General features: G+C 37.5%; 1 protein-coding gene across 2 annotated transcripts in view; it reads left to right on the top strand.

Annotated features, from left to right (window-relative positions):
• Positions 1–17,927, top strand: part of LGI1 (leucine rich glioma inactivated 1) — a 56,389-nt gene extending 38,462 nt beyond the window's left edge. For both annotated transcript variants that reach the window (XM_001367147.4, XM_016428386.2), the window contains 4 exons: positions 10,210–10,281; positions 13,904–14,073; positions 14,605–14,769; positions 16,736–17,927. In XM_001367147.4, the coding sequence (XP_001367184.2) occupies positions 10,210–10,281; positions 13,904–14,073; positions 14,605–14,769; positions 16,736–17,571 (1,243 nt within the window). In that variant the 3' untranslated portion in view covers positions 17,572–17,927. The remainder of the gene's footprint in view (positions 1–10,209; positions 10,282–13,903; positions 14,074–14,604; positions 14,770–16,735) is intronic.
• The last annotated feature ends 864 nt before the right edge of the window (positions 17,928–18,791 follow it).

Below are 18,791 nucleotides of genomic sequence, written 5' to 3'. Positions count from 1 at the left end.
GTTGCCCAACATTTGAAAATCCTCCTTTTTTGAAGGGTATTTTGAATTCTCTTGACATTTTGGAGCCTAAATGCCCTTGCTGGCTTTTTTACTTCTTGGATCACAGGATTAAAACTGGAAAGAACATTAGAAATTAACTAATGCAACCCTCTCATTTTATAGATGAGAAAACCAATACCAGAGACATAAAGTAACTTCTCTGAGGTCATACAATTAACAAATGGGATAGTCAAGCCTGAAACCCAGGACTTTCGAGATTTTTTACTCCAAAGTTTAGTGTTCCTTCATTATACTCCTCGTCATCAGGTTTTTCAAAGTGTAAGTGAACCTGCTTCAGAAGTTGATTATTATTTTTTCTTTATAAATTTAAGTTTCAACCTGGGTAGGCAGAGAAGCATGGTTTTACTGAGATAGGGACCTCCCCAGGGAACTCTACCAATGAAGGTTAGGAGGTTAAGTGACAGCCACTGTATCTTAGAGCTAGAACTCAAATCCAATTCTTCCTGGATAGCTCACTATCTGCTAGGGCATGTTGCCTCTCTTTCAACCTCTTACTCTTTCCCTAATATTCACCTTAGATCTACTCTCCCAATCCCAGAGAAAGCAGACCATCCTAATATAGAGAAAATACAGCTGTTGGCCAATGAAAGACTTTGGGTTCCAGGCTTGACTTACAAGGCAAATTATAATAGGTGGAAATGGAAGATTCCAAAGTTAAGAAACTCAGTGCAATGGCCAGTATGCTCTTAGACCCAGCGTACAAAGGGATTTGGAATTCACAATATGACTCTAAAGCCTTCCAAAGGAACCTTTCTGGCATCTTGAAATTTCATCCCCCAACTGAGTTGAGCTAGGGCCATTTTGTCTTTGTATTTCCAGGGCTAAACAAGGTGCCTAGAACATAGCAGGGACTCAATAAATTCTTTTTGAATAGTTATCTTAAAAAGCAACAACCTTATCCCATCTTCCTGGGTCTCAATGTTCTAAACCTGCCCTTAGAGAACAATTTGATATTAGCTTATTGCCTATAGTAATAAGATCTTACTAAGCATTCATATGTCTTCCAGTACCCATGAGCTATTAGTAATATTTCCTAAGCTATCACATCAGGTCGGCTTTGATCCAATAGTCTGGGGAGGAATTATTGTAAGCATATGTTTATGTGTAACATTTGGGAAGAATTTTTATCACTTTCCAAGTATCTACCGAACACTTACCACATATCTAGCACTGTACTGGATGTCATAGGATACACAATAAGTCTTTGTCATAAGATGTTTATCATCCCACTGTTAACCCTTAATTGTTGTTGTTTAGTTGTTTTCAGTCGTGTCTGACTTTTCAGGACCCCATCTGGAGTTTTCTTGGCAAAGATAGTGGAATAGTTTGCCATTTCCTTCTCCAACTTGTTTTACAAATGAAAAATTGAGGAAATATGGTTAGACAATTTTCCCAGGGTCACACATTTTCTGAGACCAGATTTAAATTCAAGAAGAGGGAGTCTTCCTGAGTCTTGAGCAGGCACCCTATTCACTGTACCCTGTACCTGCCCTTAACTTCTTAAAAATTTATATTTAGATAATTCTTTGAGAATTACAAAATGCTTTGCATGCATTATATCATTTGAGCCATAGAAGGGGGGTAGATAGAATGAGGATTATTTTTTCCATTTTATAGAACAGGAAACTGAGGCTTGGATTTGCCCAAGATAACATATTTAGTAAGGATCAGAGCCAGATTTAAAACATAGCCTTCCTGACCCCCCCAAGACCATAGCTCTTTCTATTTGTCTACTGCCTTTCCCCTCCAACTCCCCTTCAAATCAATGATTCTGTTTATGCAAGGCACTTCTTGGTAAAAAAAAAAAACTCCCTCCATGGGTGCAGGTTTCATTGGGTTTCAGAGTTACCTGGGGGTTTCTGAAAGATTAAGGGACTTGGCCATGGTCCTATTCTGAGTCAAAGACAGAAGCAAGACAGGAACTCAAGTCCCTCTGACTCCAAGGCCAGCTTTCTATCCCCAATGACATGCTGAGTATATTTAAATAGAGATATACATTCTTATGGATAGGTAGGAAGAACCTACTAAGGTCTTTTTTATTTGCAAGCTAGAATTTTAATAGCCATTCCTACAGCTCTAATAACTTAGAGAGTACTTATGCATTTTAAAAATGTTTTGGAATTTTGAAAGATTGCTCTTTAAGAAATACCGATTCAGTGAGACAAAAATGAGGACGAGGCTATCTACAATACAGAGAACAGGCCTGCACATATGGTTGTGGGTGGTACTTTCCTAACAACAGAACCCAATAGCCCTGACAGTACATTTTGGGAAACTGTACCGTTTGAGTTGGTCTGTTCTGTTCTGGGAGGTGGGCTGGGGTGGGGTTCCAGCTGGTCCCATTTTCAGATCTGGATGTTTTTTTTTTCCCATGTAAACAAAGAAAACCCTAAAATAGAAGGAATTACCCAGATTCCTGTTTGAAAGCAAAGGCTATCTGTGGACATTTGGCAGTTCTACTCCAACAATGAGTTTTAAGTCTTCAGTAAATAAAATAATCAAATGTCCAGTCTAGATAATAATGGTTTTAGATCTATCAATCAATAGGCATTAATTAAGCACTTACTTTGTGCCAAGTACCATGCTAGGTACTAGAGACCCAAACATAAAAGGGTTCTAGCCCCATTCAGTAAGAATTTTGCCAGGTAAGCACAGGTCTCCAATGCCTCTGTGTAAGGACCCAGATAATATTTTGTTCAGTTGTTCTTTATGTCTGATTCTTTTTGACTCAATTTGGGATTTTCTTAGCAAAGACAACATTGGGGTTTGCCATTTCTTTCTCTAGCTAATTTTACAGGTGAGGAAACAAAGGCAGACAGGGCCAAATGACTTGCCTAGTAAGTGTCTAATAAAGACAGATTCGAACTCAGATTTTCCTGATTCCAGTCTGGCACTCTATCCACTGTGCCACCTAGTTACCCCATTATTAACAATAAGAAGTTAAAGGCAAACTGGACGTAAATAACCAGATCTAGGCTAAATCGATGTGGGTGCTTTCTAAATTCTTGAGTCTAAACTAACCGATGATTAGTTTAGGACAAAAACTCAAAATACCTCATGGACTTTTCTGGAGCTCAAAGGGATTTTATAGGTCATTTAGCCCAGTTCTCTTGCTTTGTTGATAAAGTGACTAAAACCCAAAGAGAGGAAGGGATTTGCTCAAGGTTGCATAGTAATTAACAGAGTTAGAACTGGGTTTTCTTTTTTTTCCCCAACAATATGGTGGCCATTTCCATCCTGGGGGCCAGGAGCTCCTTGGGTCATCTTCTTGCTTGACCTAGCAATTCTAAGACAGAGAGAAGAGGGGAGGCTGAGTCATCTTTGACCTAGATGAGCATCCCTCTCTCCATATTTGTAGTTTCCTGGCTGAGGATTATGGAGCAGGATTAACACTGGCTATCCAGCAATATTACCAGTTTATCTACAAAGGCTAAAAGAAGGGATGGAGAGATTATTTTATAAAGCGATCTATCCTTTAGAGTACAGAGCAAGAGGCAAGAAAGGAGACAATGTGGGTATGATGCAAAGAAAGCTATACACCTGGGTTCAAATCCCAGCTCCTCCACTAAACACCTATGTGATTTTGAGCAAAGTATTTACCCTTTCTTGGTCTCGGTTTCCCTATTTGTAAAATTAGAGGACTTAACTAAATTATTTCTAAGGTCCCTTCATATGCTATATTTATGATTCAATGAAAGGAAGTAGGAGTAACATCAACATAAATCAGATTCACTTTGGGGGGCCATTGGATGTGAATTGCACCATCCTAAAAGTCAGTCCCAGCTCTGCTACTAAGGTCAATGTGTCATTTTGAGTAAGTTATCTCATTTCACTGGACCCTAGACTCTTCTTCTGAAAAATGAAAGGTTAGAAAAATTCTAAGGTTCCTTCCAGAACCTTCCAGGTTTCTGTCATTTATCTCTCCTGGATCTCTTTCAGGCTCTGACAGTGTGTCAGTCAATTAGTATTATAAGATTTAAATTAATATCAGTAACTACAAGTATTAATTCCATAAAATAAAAAAAAAGAAATAGAAATTCAAAGCCAAATTTTCTAACTAAAGTAAGACCATGTGTGTAAATTCTCCTGCCTGGCTGAATGCCAGCTTCAGCAGCTGCGTTCAGGGAAAGAGAGGGAGAGGCGGGGTCACACCAAAACTTTATCCTCTGTACATACGCATGCAGTGTTCGCACTCAGCATGAGCACGCAAATGGGATGCTGGATAAGAGTCCTGGAATGAAAATTCTATCCACGCAGTATGTATTGAACATCTATTGTGTCCGCAACCCTAGGAACCATTGATAGTATCTCTGAAAGGTAGGGAAAAATTATGAGGTTAAAATACAGTTCCAGAGGACCAGCAGTAAAGCATGCTATCATTTAACAAAAAGATGAAGAATAAGCAATATATTTTTCAGGCAGAGTTAGTGAGAGAATTTGTTTTGCTTGACTGGATATTTGTTATGGATGGTGGGGGTTGTTTGTTTTTCTTTTTTCCAATGGGAGTTGGAGGCAGGAGAAGGAGAGGGCAGGTGGGGATAGGGTAACACATTCAAAAAAGGGAAGGAAAAGAAAAATTAATGCATGGAAGAGAACAGAAGGGAGGGCAAAATAATAGACAAACAGAACACCTTTGAAAGTTATATGTTGGGGCAGCTAGGTGACTCAGTGGACAAAGAGTTGGTAGTCCTGGGTTCAACTCTGACCTCAAACACTTCCTATTTCCGTGACACTGGGCAGATTACAACCCCAACTGCCTAGTCCTTACCACTCTTTGGAATTGATACTTAGAATTGATTCTAAGACAGAAAATAAGGTTTGTTTGGGTTTTTAAGTTATATATTAAATTTCTTACATATTTTAAAAGAAAGAAGTGGCATTTAATAGAGGTTTACAGTTTCATATTCAGGCCTTTTTCTGATCTGTGTTTATGTAAATATCTACTTTATCTGGTATTTGTTAAATTCATGAAAAAAATAATTTAACAAAATTATGACAACAGTAAACTTTAGGTTTAGCAACCATTACTTCTGCCCCTTGGAAAGTACCCCATGCCCTGCCATCTCAAACATCTAGGAGTTCCAGTATTCTCTCTGTTCTCTTCCCAATAAAACCTGATGATCAAAACTCTTCCCATGAAAATAAATTTTATAATATCACCTCTCCCTTTGGCATTTGATTTTAATTGAAAAAAAAAAAAGGAATGATTCCCTAAGTGTGAAGATTCATGGAATTACAGAACCTCAAAGTCTTTTTCATGGGTCTTGTTCATTTGGAACTTAAATCCTACTTAGTATTTATTATGTCATTCTTCATCTGCATATAGCTTGTATCCTCTACAGAATCGGAATCAAAGCACTTAAGAGGCTATTCCATAATACTTGTTGATTTAAATTCTATGAGTTGAAATCTCAGAATATGTAAATTCCACCTTGCCAGGGAGTTAGACACCTTTAGAAGCTACATTAACTGTCTCAGGTTGCTAGGAAACTGTTTAATGTACTGGTAAGATACCTTTGGAAGCTATGTTAACTGTCTTGGGTTGCTAGGATACTGCTTAATGTACTGAAATGATTATTTATTAATGGTAATTTCATGAGCTGAAACCATTAGTGCAGCTGCTACAAGTGCCTAACTTATTCCTAAGCGCAGATTACTTTTTTTAAAATGTATTCAATTTTTTAAAATGGAAGTATTCACCTACATCCAAAATGTCTAGAAGCTGCCTACCATCTTAAATACAAGATAAGATATTTAAAGATAAACTAATGTAGAAAGAAGCAGAAGGAATAGATGTCTTCAGGCACCTTCGTTTGGTGGAAAGTAATATCACCAGAACAATGAATCTGGCATGAAGTTTTCTTACAGCAAAGGGAAAAGAAGAAACATAGTTATATCATTTTTGCTTCATCTTCCGAGAGAAACGTTTTGTTGTTTTTTTTAAAGGACGAATGGGGCTTTAGAACAAAGGACCCTGAGAAGCTAGCATAATGGATGATGTCCCAACCACAATTTTACAAAAGCTGCAGAAATGCTGTTCGGCAACAAGGGATACATTGATCGCCTAGAAGAGCAGAGGGCAGGACATTAAATGATAATTTAGTGAAGATATTTCTTCAAGGAGCTGAGATAATGCAGTTTGAGTATTTGACTTTCTAATGGCCTGACAGACAGAGATGGAGCTGGGAAAATCCAGATGAGCAGATAAGATAACATATCCATTAGATTCTTTTTTCAAGTATCAGGTATCTCCGATGAGCTCAGGGCACTGATTGGATCTCCTTTCATTCACAGTTTTTGCTGCAGGAGCAAAAACTGTTTAGTATCTTAGGAGCACCAAGAAGCCACTCTAAGAGCTCATGTCCCCCTGTCAGCTGAGTCTGATGCCCACAGCAGCTTTGTCCTGGCTGATTCTTCAGCCTAAATCTCAGAAACTTAAAGTATCTTTTGTAGTTCCTGTATTTTTGCAAGACAATAAATCTGAACCAGTCTAAAGGATTCTCATATGTCACAAGCCTAGATTGACTCGTTTTTCATTAAAAAAATTTTTTAACCCTTATTTTCTGTCTTAAAATTGATACCAAGTATTAGTTCTAGGGCAAGAGAGTGGTGGTAAGGGCTAAGCAAATGGATTTGAGTGACTCACCCTGGATCACACAGCTAGGAAATGTTTGAGGCTGAGGTCAAATTTGAACCCAGGACCTCTGAGTTCCAGGCTTGGCTCTCTATCCACTGAGCCACCAAGCTGCCCCTGAACTGACTTCTGATCTTTGTAATTTCCCAGAATAGGAAGGTTTGAACCTATGCAAAGAATGCTCAGCACCAGCCTACTCCAACTAGCCTGCACATTACCAGTTATGGTTCATGTGGGATTTCTTGGCAAGCTCTGGCTGGAGAAAGTCCAGTAAATTATTGCAGACACAGTCTTAATATATGTGCCATTCCTCCAGCCCCATCCAGGGACAGGAGCAATCATAGACTATGACTGGGAAAATATCACACTGCTATTAGAAGCCTTCCTGCTGCAACAGAGAAATTCTTATGTAAGGTAACAGGTCAGGAGGGAGCATCATGGGGCAGCAGGGTTCAAATCTACCCTCAGACACTTCCCAGCTGTGTGACCCTGGGCAAGTCATTTAACCCCCATTGCCTAGCCCTTACTACTCTTCTGCCTAGAACCAATACAGTATGGATTCTAAGACAGAAAATAAGGATGTTTTGTTTGTTTTTTTTTAAGCATCATAGAAAAAAGCCAAAGAGAATGTGGATTGTGGAGCTGAAAAGCCAGAGGTAAAAAGTACTTTCTGGAGCAAAAATAGAGTCTAAACCAAAGTAAACAAAATGGAAAGAGAATGAAGAGAAGAAAATCCAGGGTCAGGCTGTTGAGTTTTTATTGCCAAAGTAGACAACAAGTGGCGTGGGGGTGGGGGGCTATGTTTAGCAGTTTTCTCAACTTGCTACACTCAATGTTCTATAGGCTTATCTCTGTTTTCCATATTTGGCCATGTGTATCTGGGTCCATTTTCTTCTGCTTTCTCTGACTAGAGTACTCTCATTGCCTTCATATGGAGCTCCGTCAAAAGAGCAATTTCTAAACAGCAATGGATGATAGCTAAACCCACTACCCTTGATCAAAACTCCAAGAAAATCTGTTTATTCCAAATCATGCACACATATTAAGAAAAAAAAAAGATTCTTGTCCAAGACAACAATTTCCCGGCTTGTAAAAAAATCATTCATTCAGTTATCATTCCCCCAGTACTTATTCAATGCCTACTAAAGTCATGACAATTTGTTGGGGCTGATGGTTTTCAGAATGGGTGGGTGGTCTAGCATTACTTTGACAAGTACAGTCAATCTCCAACTGACAAATGAATTTATGTTCCCAGTTTGTCCAGAAATTCGTGGTTTGGAGCTCAGAGCATATTTTCTCTTAAAAGCAATGTTATAAATGGTGGGGAGACTCACCAAAGTCAACTGAAAACAGTTGTAGAAAATAGACGTGTCGCTGCTAAAATGAAACAGTAAAACAGAGTCCACAACAGTTTTATTTGTATGTTGATATTTGACCAAAAAAAGTAGGTTTGCTTACAAGAGGATGAAGAAGTAGGATTTTATGAAGAATCTGAAGGGAACTTCAGAACGTTTTCAAAGGTTTTGGTGAGCATCAGTTCTTCTGTTCAGTTTCTCTTCAAAATTTATCATTTTCTTGCCCTTGAAACATGTTTCACTAACATTTTATACTTAACAACATAATAAGGGCTTTTAAGGGAGTGGGGGTCACAAGTGGGAAGAAAAGGAAGCAGATATTTTTCCTTAGGACAAGAGAAATAGGAAGGAGGTTCAAAAAGTATGAGAAGAAATTGCTTGCTAGCTTTAACTGAATCCTGAGTCATAAAAAAAAAAAACAGGAGAAAAGGGATTATCATATGTAGGTTATATAGAAGCCTCAAGGAGGAAAAAAGGAAATGGTGTCCTTCTGATAGAGAAGTGATGGATTAATATGCAAAATGAGACAAAAATGTTTGTGTGTGGCCAGTAAGAGAATTTGTTTTGATTGCATTCGTTTTATTACCAGGATTTCTCTCTGTCTCTGTCTCTCTCTCTCTCTCTCCCTCTCTCTCTTCTCTCTTCCTCTCTCTCTCCCTCTCTGTCTCTCTCTCTCTCTGTCTCTCTCTCCCTCTCTCTCTTCTCTCTCTCTCTCTCTCTCCCTCTCTGTCTCTCTCTTCTCTCTTCCTCTCTCTCTCCCTCTCTGTCTCTCTCTCTGTCTCTCTCTCTCCCTCTCTCTTTTCTCTCTCCCTCTCTCTCTCCCTCTCTGTCTCTCTCTTCTCTCTTCCTCTCTCTCTCCCTCTCTGTCTCTCTCTCTCTCTGTCTCTCTCTCTCCCTCTCTCTCTGTTTCTCTCTCTTCCTCTCTCTTCCTCTCTCTTCTCTCTCCCTCTCTCTCTCCCTCTCTGTCTCTCTCTTCTCTCTTCCTCTCTCTCTCCCTCTCTGTCTCTCTCTCTCTCTCCCTCTCTCTCTCCTCTCCTCTCCTCTCTCGTCTGTCTGTCTCTTTCTTATCTTCAGCAGAGTTGGAGGGAGGTGGGAAGGAGAAATTAATAACTGCTCATTTAAAAAATAAAATTTAATTTAAATTCTTTTAGAGAATGAAGGTGATATAAAAGCAATCTTAGATTAGATAGTCCTCTGCACTAGTCAATAGGTAGTTACTAGTTTTCAAGACTTAGTTTCTACATGTGGATGCAGGGTAGTATACATAGGGTTATTCAAAAGGTAAGTATTTATAACTTAGAGAATAGCTATACCACAAAACACTCAAGAATCTCAGAATGAGATCATGGAATTTGTTCCAGAAATATATTATTAGAATCATATCTGTATCGTATTTGTGCTAGGTGGCACAGTAAATAGATGACTGGACTTGGAGTCAGGAAGACCCAAGTTCAAATACAGCTTCAGATATTTATTAGTTGCATGACCTTAAGTCAATCATAACTTCTGTCTGCCTCAGTTTCCTCATCTATAAAATGGATATAATAATAGAACCTATCTCCCAGTGTTGTTGTCAAGATCAAATGAAACTGAATTTATTTATTTTTAAACTCTTGCCTTCTGTCTGAAAATCAATACTATGTATGGGTTCCAAGGCAAAAGACCAATAAGGGCTAGGCAATTGGGATTAAGTGACTTGCCCAGAGTCACACAGCTAGGAAGTGTCTGATGCCAGATTTAAACCCACAACCTTCCATCTCAGACCTAGTTCTCTATCCATGGAATCATCAGCTTCCCTGAGATTTTATTTACAAAATGCTTCACAAATACTATGCAAATACTTAAAGTACTATATAAATACTAGCTATCATTATTATTTCTATAAAATGAGCACATTCAATAATCACTTTCTATCTTACATAAGTGCTAGAAATGGTGAGTGTATGATAAAAAAAAGAGGGTAGAAACTGAAAATATAATAGGATAATGCATTGTAGCAAGAAAAAATGTGGCAAGTTAATGCATGAATAATGGAAAGAATTGATGTAGTAATGATTATAACAGGCCTTTTGCATTCATAGCATTTCATCTGTATGTGACATATCATTGGAATATCACACTTATTCAGACTGATTGGAAATTTTCTTTTTTTTTCCCTAGGAGTCTTGCAAACAACAATCTCCAAACACTCCCCAAAGACATTTTCAAAGGCCTGGACTCTTTAACAAATGTGTAAGACATCAGCAATTATTAATTTCCAAACAATACTGAGAAAACTAGGTACCAGATGGTTTAGATAATTGTATTTAAATTGTGCTACAGTGTTTAGTCTGACTCTCCTTCAAGGAATATCCCACAATATTATTGGTGCTCATTGCCATTAATAATTCTGAATACATAACACGAAAACATTCTTCTAATCTAGTACACCTAGGAGTTTGGCAATCTGTATACAGAGGAACAAGGAAAAACAGCCTAAAATATAAAGAACCTTTTTTTCCCTCATGAGAGATCCAGAAAAGTGATCATAGAAAAACTTGAAGGATTCTGGGAAACTGATATCTTAATGATGAAAAGCTAGATCTATTAGTTATTTGACATAAAAATAGTTGATGAGAAGGCAGAGTAACCTTCTCATTGGATTAAAGAAAATCTTTAGACTTTATCCTCAGGAATTTGACTTTAGTTCTAGGAAAGGAATTCTATCCTGGATTTTTTCCCAATGAAAAGTCTTTAAAAAACAAAACAAAACTTCAGAATGAGAAGTTTTTGCAGTAGGAAGATGAAACTTAAAAACAAAAGAATATAATAGCAAGCATTTCTGTAAGCCTGGAGTTGAACAGCAATATAATAAATACTCCATTACAATGTAATACTTCATAATAGATAATGTAATGATTTCTATAGTATAGAATATCACAATGATATAAGCAGAACAATATCTGGGACCATAGTCATCCATTTGCAAATCTTATGAGCCTATGACCTTCTGAGATTACTTAGGACCTTTAGATTATAAAACCAGTTTTTAATTCTCTTACATATAGTGGTAAGGTGTTTCATTGTAGACTTTCTAACACCGTACCAGCAAGCCAGTGATGAGGCTCACATTAACCCCTTTCTACTATTATTCCTACTCCTAGGTCTGATTCGGTCCCAAATCATCTCTAGATTTTGGGTCCAAGCATATAGATTATTTAACTATTGATCCCAATCAAGCTATTGCTGGACCATTCTTGAACCACAGAATTCTTAGAAGATTGACTGGTTTTGGAGATGGACTTGGGGATCTAGATGAGTCTGAATATTCTATCCAACCCTGGAACAAATTCAAGAGAAAGTCTAAAATCAAGTTGACCTCGTTGGAATGCCTCAGAAATGAGTTAGTCCTCCTGGGATCCTTATAATTTAAGCTTATATCTCTGGGACTAGCCCAAGGCTTGATTTAGGCTTGGGGGGCAGGGGAAGATGCTGTAAATATTTGCTTCATGGTAGAACAATTGCAATAAAGAGGTACCAGAGAACCTTGTTTAGCTTCCAAGTGCTAAGACATCAGGAAAACTGACCTAATCTTCTAGGAATCCTCAGGATCAGAACTGACCCAGAGTTAGCCTGTGATCAAGACTACCAACCAGTATATCTGGTTTTCATACTACCAATTAAGAAATATTTTTTATGGAGGATTTGATGTGGAAGGTGCTCATCTGAACTTCTTTCTACTCTTCTACTTTCTACCAGAAAGAATATTTAAATGATCATACTATAATAATGAAGATGACTGTGAGTCACATTCTAAGTTCAAATGGAAGGTACTATTTTTTTATTCACCTCAGGCATTCCAAATGATTTCTAAATTATCCAATTATACAAAACGAAAAGTAAGCAAATGTAGTCTGAGGTCAAGGATCATATTTGAACCTGCAAATTAAACCTAGCCTTATTCATCAGCAATGGAGTCATCAGAAAATACATACAAATATTCAGAGAGTCTAGAGATCCAATCCTGCAGCCCATCTTGACCTGTCCCTGCCATCTAATCTATGTCTAGTTCTAGGATCATGGCATCATAGCTTGAGAGTTGGAAGAAATCTTAGAAATCTGAGCAAATTAGGTTAGAAAGGTTAAAGGACTTCCCCAGGATCCCATGGATAGCAATTGTCATAAAGTGGGATTCAAAATCAGACCTTCTTAACCCCAAGTCCATCACTCTTTTCACTATATAATACTGCTTATCTCGTTTCCCTCTTTTACGTCCATTTTTACACAAGCCCCACAGCCTCATCTTGACCTCAGCTTCAGCTCCACTCAGCTCTCCTCCCTCAGACATATATTTAATGTGCAGAACATTGCCAAGGATGCTTTGAGGACCCATGACCTCATTATCGGGGGTATTCCCTCTCTAACATGGGTCATAAACTCTTCATGTCTTCCTGAAAGACTGTTAAATTTTTTTTTCCCCTGGTGGTCAGCCACTTGCAGATGACCCTTTCCAAACTTAGCTGGGGGGTCCTCAGAAAAGAGATATGTAATCTGTTGCTGGATCTGGACTAAATATCTTGGAATTTGGTGGACCTTCCAGAGCTTGCCGTCCAATGGCATAGCCTTTTAGTAACTATGATCATTACTCCTCATTAAGACATGGTGGCAGAGATCAAAGGAAGAGTTCTTAACCTGGGGCTCATGAAATTTTTTTAAAATATTTTGAAAACTTCATTTCAATATAATTGATTTCCTTTGTATTCCTATGTGTTTTATTTTTATTCATTTAAAAACACTATTTCAAGGAGTCCAGTACTAGACTTCTAATGGGGTCCATACTTTTAAAAAATGATTAAGAATCCTAGGGAGTAAAAAAATAAATAAGATGCGTTCCCTGGCCTCTAGAAGCCTACAGCTGAGCATGAGAGGTAAGGAATAAACACAAATCACTAGAATATGAGGCAGTGCCTATGAGGGCTACAGGTACTGAAAGGAAGGAGAAATTGCTTTCAGCCAGACTAAACAGTTGAGGACCCACAAAAAAGGTGGAATTTCAACTTAACTGTAAAAGATAGGATCTTGATTGTTGAAAATGGATTTCTGAACCAAAAAGTGGTCCAGATACATGTGTGTATGTGTGTGTGTGGTTCTAAGTTGAAAATAACCTGAATTACACTATGATTGCATTAGTAATGCAGTTGTGTGGAAGGAAATTCCCATTGGAAAACAGACATCCAAAAAAAAAAGAAAGGAAAAAAAGAAAACAGACATCCATCCACATCACCTCATGGCAGGAGGGGTACTAATTAAATGTATGCATCTATAAGATAAAAAAGAAAATAACAAATAATTCGTAAAATCATGTGTTAGAATATTCAACTTATTCTCTAACAATATAATGGGGAGAGCACCTTAAAGAGTTAAAGAGGAAGACTGTGTTCTCCAAAACTATGGCTTAGGGGGTTCCATCTTTGCATCCTTCTGAACCCAGAAGGAGAGAATCAAGCCCAAACAGACTGATTTAAATCCAAGTTAATTTTGATTATTTGTTCATCTAAGGAATTTCTAGTAAGGAAACTCCCACTATTAATATGGGATGGTAACTGGTTAGTAACTTAAAAGAGTCTAGGAGAGTTGTTTGGGGGGCAATGCAAGGATAAATATCTTGCCCAGAGTCAGTCTGTATTAGATGAGGAACTTGAATCTAGCTGTTCTTGTGTCCAAGACAAGATGTCTATTCCCTGCTTCCCAGCCCAAGTTAAAGATCTAAACCCGGATAGAGAATGGCCCTGTACAAGTCCCTGGTGGAAATACAATTAATTCCTACAGAGATGGTGTCCTAGTACAGCAACAACAGCTGAAGTTTGTTTTTCAGGGACTTAAGAGGGAATTCATTTAATTGCGACTGCAAACTGAAATGGTTAGTGGAGTGGCTAGACACCACCAATGCAACAGTTGAAGAAATCTACTGTGAGAACCCACCAGAATATAAGAAGCGCAAAATCCGTAGCCTCTCCTCAAAGGATTTTGACTGCATTATTACAGGTAATAAATTCAAAACCATCACACCTCATCAGATAAATAGCAGGGCTACATTTTTTTACATGTACAAGGGTTGATTATTTTCCCCCATTGTGAAAGTTGAACAAGCAAATTAATTCTTTAAAAACTGAGAATATTATAATAGTTGATGGTTCTATACATTTTATGTTTATGAAGTGTTTTACCATTCATTTGATTCTCATTATTACAATTCTGGGAGTCAAGTAGTACAGATACTATCTTCTCTCATTTATAGATGAAGAAACTGCAGCATAAAGATTTAAATGACTGACTAAAAGTCTCACAGTTTGTCAATAGTAGAGTTTGGCCTCAAATTCTTTTCTCCTGAACCAAAGCCATTTCATTAACCAGTTCTCCATTTCATTTAAGGATGAAATATGATCACTACTGAAATGTATTCCTTTAAAATAGATGAATAAATTCACATTTGTATTTCTTTGTTATGCAGAATTAATAATTAAGGGGAATGCTTTATCCTAGACCTTTTTTAAAAATATTTTTATATTTTTGCAGAATTTGCAGCATCTCAGCTCCTGCCCTACCAATCTCTGTCCATAGACACTTTTACTTACATGAATGATGAATATGTAGTTATTGCACAACCTTTTACTGGCAAATGCATTTTTCTTGAATGGGACCATGTAGAAAAAACCTTCAGGAATTATGACAATATTACAGGTATGTAAAGTTTTTTTCCATATTTTGAGCAGTATATTGAGATGTCTACGTCCAATCCAATTCAATGGAGGGCAATAAAAAAACTTTTAAGCATTTGCTCTGAGTCAGACTCTAATGCTAAGAGTTGGGGATGCAAAATCAGAAATTAAAATAATTATCTGCCCTCAAGAAGCTTGCATTAAATTTTGTTGTATGGAGAAATGGTTAAAACTCTAAACATATTGACTTGCCTATTTCTGGAGGTTTCACTGAAATGTGCTTAATTTCTCTTCCCAGGGCTCTTTCTTATCTCTCCTCTCAAGGAGTATCTAAGTATTCTCCGGCACCAGCCACCTATAAGAAGTAGCACAGTCATAGGCATACTACTCCCCAAATTAGCTTGCTGGTCATTCCCAAATTCCTGTATAGCTTTGAATGCCTATAGGACTCTCTTAGGGGATCAAGGTAATTGGGGGGGGGGGGTAGGGTCATTAAGAGATCTTCCTTTAACTCAAACATTTCCCTGAACAATTTCTCTCAGGATCCTTCATTTTTTTTTTAAGCAAGTTGGCTTCATGACCCTCTAACTTCTTCCCCTTCAGAATCTTCCAGTAGACTTAAGAAGGGTCCCAAGCAGTCTTGATTAGGTTTCTCCCCCAAATTGTAGACCTCTGCATCCTGCAACTTTGCTAAAATTACTATTTCTACTAGCTTTTTAGTTGATTTTCTAGGATTCTCTAAATATACTATATCATCTGCAAAGAGTGATAGATTAGTTTCCTCGTTGTCTACTTCAATCTCTTCCATTTCTTTTTCTTCTCTAATTGCTACTGCTAGCATTTCTAGTACTATATTAAATAATAGAGGTGATGATGGGGTCACTCCTGATCTTATTGGGAATGCTCCCAATTTATCCCTATTGCAGGTGATGCTTGCTGATGGTTTTAGATATGTACTGTTTAATATTTTTAGGAAAGACCCTTCTATTCCTATACTTTCTAGTGTTTTTAATAGGAATGGATGTTGTATTTTGTCAAAGGCTTTTTCTGCATCTATTGAGATAATCATGTGATTTCTGTTGGTTTGGTTATTGATATAGTCAATTATGTGGATGGTTTTCCTAATGTTAAACCAGCCTTGCATTCCTGGTATAAATCCCACCTGGTCATAGGGAATAATCCTTGTGATGACTTGCTGTAGTCTTTTTACTAGTATTCTATTTAAGATTTTTGCATCTATGTTCATTAAGGAGATTGATCTGTAGTTTTCTTTCTCTGTTTTTGGTCTTGGCTTGGGAATCAGTACCATGTTTGTGTCATAAAATTTTTTTTGCTTCTTTGCTTATTTTGTCATATAGTTTGTGTACTATTGGGATTAGTTGTTCCTCAAATTAGACCTCTGCAGGTGTAGAACATAGTCCATAAGAATCCTTATACAGAAATCTTGGAATTCTGTTTACTGAGATTGAACCAGGAGGTCCAACTTAAGGTAAATTAAAAAGGTCTTCCCCACAAAAAAGATTGGAAATCACTGCCATAGAGGAGACAAGACTATTCCTTGAATGAATATCTTGCTGAGTCCAGGCATCCTAAGGATGCCCACCTAGTTGACAATCCAAACTTATAGGCTAACTCTGAAAGTCAAAATCAAACAATAAATGAACAAATAAGTAGCAATGGGAAGATAGGCAATCAATCCTTGGAATTTGGCCTTTAGCCATTCTCTTTCTTCAAAATATAAAAGGCTAAAACTCAAATGTATCCACGTTTGTACAAATAGAATATGATAGAAAGACTTGTTTGTTAACAAAATGGCCCTGTGTATGCAGAGTTGAGAGCTCTAGGTCCCCACTGGTGTAGCACTTTAGAGATAGACTGTGGAAAAGAAAACTAACAGTCACATCTTTTTGGTCACAGCTTTAGTGGCAACACTCATTTGTCTCTTGGTTCCAAAAATGGTACTAATCCTTTATTTATCTCTTCCCCAGGAACATCTACTGTAGTATGCAAGCCAATAGTCATTGAAACTCAGCTCTATGTTATTGTGGCCCAGCTGTTTGGAGGGTCGCACATTTATAAAAGAGACAGTTTTGCAAACAAATTCATAAAAATTCAGGATATTGAAATTCTCAAAATCCGAAAGCCAAATGACATTGAAACATTCAAGATTGAAAACAACTGGTACTTTGTGGTCGCTGACAGTTCAAAAGCCGGTTTCACTACCGTTTACAAGTGGAATGGAAATGGATTTTATTCCCATCAATCACTACACCAATGGTACAGAGATACTGATGTGGAATACCTGGAAATAGCCAGGACACCTCAAACGGCCAAAACACCTCACTTAATTCTCTCCAGTAGTTCCCAACGTCCTGTAATATACCAATGGAACAAAAGCACAAAATTATTTACTAATCAAACTGACATTCCTAACATGGAAGATGTATATGCAGTAAAACACTTCACAGTCAAAGGGGAGGTGTATATCTGCCTGACAAGATTCATTGGTGATTCCAAAGTAATGAAATGGGGAGGATCATCGTTTGTGGATGTACAAAGGATGCCATCCCGAGGATCCATGGTGTTTCAACCTCTTCAGATAAATAATTATCAATATGCAATTCTTGGAAGTGATTATTCCTTTACTCAAGTATATAACTGGGATGCAGAGAAAGCAAAATTTGTGAAATTTCAAGAGTTAAATATCCAGGCACCAAGATCTTTCACTCATGTGGCTATTAATAAGCATAATTTTCTCTTTGCTTCCAGTTTTAAGGGACGTACACAGATCTACACACACGTCATAGTTGATTTAAGCGCATGACACATTCAACTCTGTGGCTGCAGTCAAAAACTTTCTACTATTAAGTGGACAGGATGAGCTAAGTGCATGATGACTCTTCTAATCATACTTCCAAATGAATGCCTTTCAAAAGTCGAGATTGCTAGAGCCAAGCATTACCAGTATTTTCATCTTTAACTGTCAGGTCTAGTGGTGTTGGAAGTTACCTTTTACATGACAGATTTAAATTGTTTAACTGGTCTTTGCCTTGACAATGTGTAAATATGTGTGCATTGGCATCTGTTATTATGAGAAGAAATATTAATATGTACTTTCTGTTTATTTATTCATGTGTTCAGAAACAACTGCCAAATAAAATGTTTACATTTTCTCTTTCACATTCCAAATGTAATTATTTACAAGATTTATGGAGATCATGGGTGTCTCTCACATAGTAATTGCTCAAAAAAATGTATTGGATGAATGAATGAATGAAGCAATCTATCAATGTACATGTCAAGTAAATATTCATAGCATAGGACTGTATTTTTATATGGCATTAATATTGAATTCCAAGATAAAAATAGCAATGTGAGCTATCAATACCTTAAGAATAGCTCTAGGTTGTTTTGAGTTCAATGTCACAAGCTACAGAAGAACCAGCTTGGAAATATAGAATAGAAAGCCTGATTCAGCTGACACCCAAAGTGCTTTCAGGAAGAAGGGCAGGTTGGGCTCTCTCAAGTGGTAAAGGACCACAGAAGGTAACCTAGGTAATAAATAATATAATAATAATAAATAAATAATAAGCTATGAGGACATGGGGCAAAGAGGGCTTGTTCCCCATCAAGAGAGATCATCAGTGTTATAACAAAGACTCAAATGTGGTATCAACAAGAATGTACATGCCTATAATATCATCAATGCCAGAACCTGGCTAACTTCTGAACCCACTTTTTATATTCTTCCTCCAGTTAAAAATTCTCCATCCTGACAAGTTATAACAAGGTGTTTCAAAGCCCATTGGCCCATATTCCATTGTCTAGAATCCTCTGGGTGTCTTGGAATACTTCACAGTGTGAGGTAGCTAACCCAATGAAACAATAGTATTTTTCTTTTTCACAAATATTTTCCCTAGCACCATACATTCCCCCCAAGAGTCTATGGTAATGTTTAAAATCCTTTCTTTGGTGTCCTGGTCACAATTTTTAGGCATTTCCAAAATTGCCCGTCCTTTTGGAGGGTCCAGATCTCTCATAACT

Source organism: Monodelphis domestica, chromosome 1 (genome assembly GCF_027887165.1).
Source record: "Monodelphis domestica isolate mMonDom1 chromosome 1, mMonDom1.pri, whole genome shotgun sequence".
Taxonomy (NCBI): Eukaryota; Metazoa; Chordata; class Mammalia; order Didelphimorphia; family Didelphidae; genus Monodelphis; species Monodelphis domestica.
Note: the sequence above shows the minus strand (reverse complement) of the source record. Positions and strands in the feature narration are given on the sequence as shown.